Below are 8340 nucleotides of genomic sequence, written 5' to 3' on the forward strand. Positions count from 1 at the left end.
TATCAATAAAATACAGTGGACCGTTCCAGAATAAACAGATGTAACATCCAATACAATCACGAAACTTGATTTAAAAAAAAAAACAAATTTTCTATGATATTCCTTATATCAAGTGGCGAAAAAAATAAGTGCATTTGTAAAAGGAATTCAGTGAATACGAATTCTTATTTAGTTGAGTAAAGTTCAGTCGCTCAGTCGTGTCTGACTCTTTGTGACCCCATGGACTGCAGCAGGCCAGGCCTCCCTGTCCATCACCAACTCCGGGAAGAAAATTGGGGAAGGATAATTAACAAAAATTATTAGGGACTAGATTTTAGATAATCTGGAATTATTGTTGTTTCAGTACATTAAGAGACACTACTTGAAAATATTTGAATACCATCAGTCTGAAAATAAAGGACTGGGATTTCCTAAATACTGTGCAGAAAATAAACACTCGGAAAGGACGCGGGGTGGCGCTGGAGCATTAGAAGTAGAGAAAGCAAGCTACCAGCCTGTGCTCCTCTAGCGATGTTCTGCTTAAGAAGCAAGCAGGAAGGGGAGACTTTTTAAGGCAGTTGCTCGGGGAAATCAGGGCCCTAGACATCTCTATTTATCCAAGGATCTGAGTGATACTGGGAGACAGATCAGCGACAACATGAATCCGAGCTGGGTCAAGTCGTCTGGGAAACCAGAAAGCAATGAAGGCAGGAGACAGAATGGAGAGCTCTCTGAAACAAAGGCAAGTCTTGATATTCCTTGTTTTGCTGGGCATAACTCAGGCTGGTTCTGAGCCTAGGCATTATTCAGTGGCTGAGGAAATGAACAGTGGCTCCTTTGTGGCCAATCTATTGAAAGACCTGGGACTGGGGGTAGATGATCTAGCTGCTCAGGCCCCAGGGTTGTTTCCGAATTGGAAAAAAAAAAAAAGCGTTTGCATTTTGAAAGGTAGACCGAGGATTTGTTGTTAAATGAGAAACAGGACCAGGAGGAGCTGTGTGGCCTTATCGAACCCTATGTACTACCTTTCCAAATATTACTAGGCAATCCCTTGCAGTTTTTCCAGGCTGAGATATGGATTAGGGGTCCTAGACAAAGAAATAATTTTGAAAATTTCAGAAAGTATCACTCCCGGAACTACTTTCCAGATAGAGTGTGCCCTGGACTTAGATGTAGGAATCAACAGTTTCCAAGTTATACAGTCAGCCCCAATTCCCACTTCCGTCTTAAATTACAAGACAGTTCCAAGGGCACAATATTACCACAGCCGGGGCTGGACAAAACACTGGATCGAGAGGAACAGCCTGAGATCAGATTAACCCTCCCAGCACTGGATGGCGGGATTCCACCCAAGTCTGGGACTGCGGATTAGACATCAGTGATAATGTCCCCGAGTTTGCATAGCTGCACTATGAGGTGCAAGTCCTGGAACACTGCCCCATTGGATTCCAGGCTGCCATCTCTGCCAGAGATTTAGATATTGGAACCAATGGAGAAATATCTTATGTATTTTCGCAAGCACCTGAAGATATCTGCAAAACATTTCAAATAAATGCAAAATCGGGAGAAATCCTTTTAATACGGGAACTGGATTTCTAATCTATCCAGACCTCTACTTTAAATATTCAGGCGACAGATGGTGGGGGCCTTTCTGGAAGTTGTGTGGTGCCTGTTCAAGTGATGGATTTGAATGACAACCCTCCGGAACTGACCATATCTTTTCAATGAAATCCTAGAAAATTTGCGGGAGACCATAATTGCTGTATTCAGCGTTTCAGACACTGACTCGGGACAATGGAAGGACGGCTTGCTCCATCCAAGAGATCTCCCTTTCAATCTTAAACCCTCTGTTAAAAACTTTTATACTTTAGTCACAAACGCAGCCCTGGACCGAGAAGCAAGATCCAAATATAACATCACCATCACGGTCACTGACATGGGAACCCCAAGACTGAAAACCGAGCACAACATAACCGTGCTGGTGTCCGACGTCAACGACAACGCCCCCGCCTTCACCCAGACCTCCTACACCCTGTGGGTCCGCGAAAACAACAGCCCCGCCCTGCACATCGGCAGCGTCAGCGCCACAGACACAGACGCCAACGCCCAGGTCACCTACTCGCTGCTGCCGCCCCCCGACCCGCTCGTGCGCTCGCCTCCCTCGTGTCCATCAACCCTGACAATGGCCACCTCTTCGCTCTCACGTCCCTGGACTACGAGGCCCTAAGAGCCTTCGAGTTCCACGTGGGCGCCACCGACCGCGGCTCGCCCGCGCTCAGCAGCCAGGCGCTGGTGCGCGTGCTCGTGGCGGACGCCAACGACAACGCGCCCTTCGTGCTCTACCCGCTGCAGAACGCCTCGGCGCCCTGCACCGAGCTGGTGCCCAGGGCGGCCGAGCCGGGCTACCTGGTGACCAAGGTGGTGGCGGTGGACGGCGACGCGGGCCAGAACGCCTGGCTGTCGTACCAGCTGCTCAAGGCCACGGAGCCCGGGCTGTTCGGCGTGTGGGCGCACAACGGCGAGGTGCGCACGGCGCGGCTGCTGAGCGAGCGCGACGCGCCCAAGCAGCGGCTGGTGGTGCTGGTCAAGGACAACGGCGAGCCGCCGCTGTCGGCCAGCGTCACGCTGCACGTGCTGCTGGTGGACGGCTTCTCGCAGCCCTACCTGCCGGCCCCGGAAGCGGAAGCGGCGGCCGCGGCGCCGGCCGACCCGCTCACCGTCTACCTGGTGGTGGCCTTGGCGTCGGTGTCGTCGCTCTTCCTCTTCTCGGTGCTGGTGTTCGTAGCGGTGCGGCTGTGCAGGAGGGGCGGGGGGCCTCGGCGGGTCGCTGCCCGGTGGCCGAGGGCCACTTCCCAGGCCACCTGGTGGACGTCAGCAGCATGGGGACCCTGTCCCAGAGCTACCAGTACGAGGTGTGCTTGACGGGAGGCTGGGGGTTAAATGAGTTTAAATTCTTGAAACCGATTCTTGCTAGTAGTCTGGTTCAAGACACTGGGCAGGAGTAGCGCAGACCTGCAATTGCAAGAATAGACGTAGGTTTCATTAACATTAGAATCAAAAAGTTTTTTGACTACGAATGTGTAGGGAAGGAGCAAATTGGTTAAGATGGCGGTGATCAGACTCTCACCCCCACGGCCTCTGGTTCTCACCCAGCTTTTAAAAATACCTATACTACATCTGAGCTCATTTATAGCACCGCGCAGGCGCAATGCCCTATATACGCACCACCTGAGTTCTTGGGACAAGTCGAGTCGAGTAGTTGTAGTTGCTGCTGTGTAGGCTATTAAGAGAGTAAAGCATGTCTGCCTTGAATGCACGGTGAATAAAGAATGTCTACGGTTCCTTTGCTTCCTCTCAGCTTCTTCCACCTTCCCCACTCCGTTCACACCTTGCCTACCCTGGATTCAGTGAGCTACAGCGAGACAAGTGGCGTACGCAGGATACAAGAAGACAGAATGCTTTTTTAAAAATCAAGGCTCTTCATTGATACAATATTTTGTTTATATATTGATTTTGCTTTCTATTTAGTCAATCCTTGAATGTTCTCCGTTTTTCATCTGCTATCTTTTCAATCTGATCTTAATGACTTTTTCTAATTGGTGATTAAAAATAAATGCATTATGTTTTAATGGTGATTCCATATAGGTTTATTTAAGGTAGTCATTTCAAATTCTATATCCAAAGCAATGTAGAGTTCTGAACCACCAATCTTACAACTTACCCTGTTGAATATAGTCAGGTAATATTATTTTATAATACTCCTAAAGCATCTTTGTCTGTGGTTAATGAAATGTATAGATAAAAGTCTGTTTTCTTTAAAATGTATTATTTTAAAGTGTATTGTCTTCCAGAGGTTTAGTAATCAAAACTTATAATTTTCTGTTTTGACAATTGCAGTTAGTATTTCAAAATTACATATGCTTATATTGGGCAGAAATGAACAAAAATATAGGTTAATAAGGCAGATTACTTAATTTGTCTCAAGTGTTTATTTATGATGGATGACTGAAAAAATTAAACCTAAGGCTTTTTGAACAACTGATTGTGCTTTCCCATTTGGTGTAAAAACATTATTTAGTAAGGCATCTGATGGGAAGACCATTTGTTTTGTAACTTCTGAGATGTAAATATTATCAACCTGAGGGCCATTTTAAAAAATTTATTTAATTGGAGGCTAATTACTTTACAATATTGTGGTGGTATTTTCCATACATTGACCTGAATCAGCCATGGGTGTACATGTGTCCCTCCCATCTGGAACCCCCTCCCAACCTCCCTCCCCATCCCATCCCTCTGGGTTGTCCCAGTGCACCAGCTTTGAGTGCCCTGTTTCATGCATGGAACTTGGACTGGTGATCTATTTCACATATGGCAATATACACATATGGTAATGTTAACCTCTCAAATCATCCCACCCTTGCCTTGTCCCACAGAGTCCAAAAGTCTGTTCTTTATATGTCTCTTTTGCTGTCTCACATATAGGATTGTTGTTACAGTCTTTCTAAATTCCATATATACATACATGTTAATATACTGTATTAGTGTTTTTCTGACTTACTTCACTCTGTTTAATAGGCTCCAGTTTCATCCACCTTATTAGAACTGATTCAAATGTGTTCTTTTTAATAGCTGAGTAGTATTCCATTGTGTATATTGAACACAGCTTTCAGGAAGTACATGTATGCATACTAAGTGCTTTATAGTAAAAGTGATGTTCCATCCAATCCTACTTTTAAAAAATTAATACGTATTTGGCATTTATATGGTTATATATTAAGGAAATATTTTCTTTGTTTCCTCTCTTAGTTCCCTTTTTCTGATTTGAACCTGACATGACTTAGAATTAGGTACGGTCCTTCTGGGATAAACACTGCCCATCTACATCAGCATTCTACAATAGTTCCTGTAGAGTAATAAAAAGATTAGAAGAATGGGAAGTTCTAATGAAAGAGCAATATCCCTATGAAAGTCTAAATTAGCTAAGACTAAAATCTGGAAACAACCAAATACCAATTTTTATGTCTATTTTGAATGAAATAGAAAAAACTTATTTTTATGTAACAGAATATTTATTCCCCAATAATCTGATTAGGAAAATATAAAATTTCTCCTCCTAGACATCTTCTCATCCAGAACGATAGAACTTACCAGGAATTGAATATTCATGATTAGAAGAAAGAAGTTTCTCAAAGATTTTGAAAATTCTAAAAAGAGAGAAAGAATGTTAACTAGATGTTAACTACAGTCATGTGATCATTTGCAATATGCACAAATAGCAAATCATTATGTCACACCTGAAACTAACATAGTGTTTTATTTCAATTACAGCTCAAAATAAAAAACCCTAATGACATGTCTTCAATCATGTAAAGTTATAATCACATTAAAATGGTGTTATTTTATATAACTGAGAATCAGATACATGAATCCTTAATAATCAGAGGAGGTAGTATTTCCCTTCATTCATTAAATACTTTATACAGATGTCTGGATCAGGCTCCTTGCTCAGATTTTTTTTTTTTTTCATAAGCTGAGTTTTCATGAAGATTAGAGAAAAGGTAATTTTGATCAAACTTCTCTTTATTTGGCTGGCTTAGTCTCAGGTCATGTCAGATCCAGGGAAGTTTTCAACTGTGGAAGATAGGGAGGCCCATTGTTTTTTGGCAAATATGGTATATGATTTGGGACTCAAGTTGTAGGGACTATATAACTGAGGAGTCATTTAGACTCTGAAATAATAAGCATAGATGCCTAATAATACTTTAGTTGATGGGTGCACTGAATTCACATATTGTTGAGAAAGTGATCAGAATTTAGTAAAGCCTTCAGAAAAGATCACGTGGACTACATTTGAAGATAGTTAACAATTATACCTTACTGTTGATTCAAAGTTGCTTTTATTTCTTGGCTACTGGGAACCTTTTTACCCTTTGAGGAAAACTTACAGAAACTTCTTTATCTGGATATTTTATTAAGTACATGACAAAAGGCACTATATGTATAATACTATCATTACTACTTTTTGGAATCCCCTAAAGTGAAAGTCTGTGTGTGTGTACACAGTTTTGTCTGACTTTTTGCAACCTCATGCACTGTAGCCTGCCAGGCTCCTCTGTCCATGGAATTTTCCAGGCAAAAATACTGGGGTGGGTTGCAATTTCCTACTCCAGGGGCTCTTTGCAACTCAGAGATCAAACCCATGTCTCTTGTGTCCCCTGTGTTGGCAGATTCTTTACCTCTGTACCACCTGGGAAGCCCAAGTGAAAGTCTGGCACGAGGTAAAAGTGATAACTTTCTACATAATTTTTCTAGAATTTTCTTCTAAGAGGATGGAAAAATTTATTAGTGAATTATTTCCAGATTGATCTCTTACTGATATTCTAAACTAGTTTTTTTTAACACTGAAAAGCAAAGAGATGAAAATGAACTTTAAACTTTTATGTAGTTGTTAAAAGACTATATTCAAATATCACTCATTAGAAATAGTGAAGTAACTTACTGTACTTTTAATAAATCTTCCTTAATCCTTAAATATGGCTTCCTTGTAAATGAGGACTTTATAAAGTCCTCAGTTGGACTTTATATTGACAGTTTTAAAAAAATACATCTCACTACATTTTTCTTCTTAGACTTACACGTTTTAAAGCTGGCAACATATTAGTCATAGTTCAGAGTTATTTCTATGTTTGATCCTCATATTCTTTGCCAATAGCTTAGTTGATGATAGATTTTAAAATGTAAACTAATTTTCCTTCTCTTCTAGAATTTGGTATTCAAAACTGTTGATGAAGAGTATATCACTCTAGTTTGCATTCTTTTATCTGTAAACTCCTTTAAGATTTTTTCTTTATTCTTGATATTTTGATAATTTGCTAGACCCAAACCTAAGATTTATCCAGTATACTGAATTTTTAAAGTAACTATAGTTTTTGCCCCCAAAAATTTCTGTTTTACAGGTTTCACAACAATTTATGTTTTTTACAATTACCATTTCTTTTTTGTTGAAGGAAATTAAATATATTTTACTTTGAAGTTATTTCCATATTGTTCCACTCTCTGTTTCTTATATGTACCTTCTTTTATTTAAGTTTGTTTTTCACACTGTAATTCTGTTAGTTGGTGATATTTTATTGAGAATTTGTGTTCTATTGGAGGGCTCCCCCATACCAGTACTACTTTTGGAGGCTCAGGTGGTTATAGCCTCAGGCTCTACAAATGAAAGCCTTAATTAAGAAGCAATTAAGAATTAAGAATTAAGAAGCTTAGCTCAACTCTGTGACATGGGTGGAAGTTCTGAGCCAACACTTAATGATGTGTTTGAGTTGAGCCCCAGTCTCCCTTGGGTGGTACTGCTCTGCATTTGCTCTATGAAGCAAAATCTTAGGGACTGTCACCCTCTGCTTTTTGGCTGTCGTGGGGTCTGATAAGATGATAGACATGAGAGCTCATGGAGATAGCATTTACTTTTCAATCTTCAGAGTGTGTTGATATAGAGTAAAGCTGATTTTGAGGAAAATGAGTTGTAACTGAAGTAATTGATACATCAGAATTACCTACAGGGGGAAAACATGGTCTTGATTAATATGCATGAAACAGTGCTACCCATGGTGGTCCTGGATGGTGCACACAGCTTGCTAGATGACAAAACCCACTGCTGAGCAATCCTATATTGTGTACTGAGTTGGTACCAGGTAGAACAAGGTAGAATTCTAGATGGTGACTTGAGTTAGAACTCATGACTATCTTATCAATGATTCAAAGATTTAAAGTACTTAATGTTTAGCATGTGGACCAACAACCTGGAAGTATGGAGTACCGAGGCATACCTAGGATCCTAAAAAAACAGACACAGCAAGGCACAAGCCACCTTGTGAAGAAGCCACCTTCTATTTGGCATAGTCGGGCTTACCCATCTAGGACCTATCCCAGCCCTACCTTCTCTTCCTTTAACTACCTATAGAAGTTTACTCCAGTCAACGCATGTTCTACTCTCTTGATCACTGATTTGACTTAGCCATCTTCCTCTCAATTCTCTTTGCTCCTATTCAATGATGCTGAAATGCAGAGGATGAACACAGAGCCTTCAGTGAATTGCTGCTCATAAGGCCATCTTCTGAGCATTCTGGAGGTGTCAACATCACTGGGACTTAGATTCAGAATTATTAATATGAGAAGTTTCTGACTCGAATATCAGAGGTAAATGGGTTCACATTTTTGAAGTCAGTCATTTCCAATTAATATGGGCTGTCCATGAGGAAAGACTTTGATGAAAACTCAACTTCTAGAAAGATTAGAGGTTTATCAAAAATTAAAACTGAAAAAAAAAAATTAAAACTGTCTTCTCTAAATATTGTCATTTTG

At 41.1% G+C, this 8340-nt stretch overlaps 1 protein-coding gene across 1 annotated transcript; it reads left to right on the plus strand.

Moving 5' to 3' along the window:
- The first annotated feature begins 545 nt into the window (after positions 1–545).
- LOC102274206 (protocadherin beta-2) lies at positions 546–6904 on the plus strand. Its single transcript, XM_070374486.1, is given in 8 exon segments — positions 546–873; positions 876–1068; positions 1070–1170; positions 1173–1343; positions 1346–1694; positions 1696–2126; positions 2129–2782; positions 2785–6904. Coding segments are annotated over 8 exon segments (2292 nt in total). The 5' UTR covers positions 546–680; the 3' UTR covers positions 2985–6904.
- The last annotated feature ends 1436 nt before the right edge of the window (positions 6905–8340 follow it).

The sequence above is a fragment of the Bos mutus genome, chromosome 7 (genome assembly GCF_027580195.1).
Source record: "Bos mutus isolate GX-2022 chromosome 7, NWIPB_WYAK_1.1, whole genome shotgun sequence".
NCBI classification, from domain to species: Eukaryota; Metazoa; Chordata; class Mammalia; order Artiodactyla; family Bovidae; genus Bos; species Bos mutus.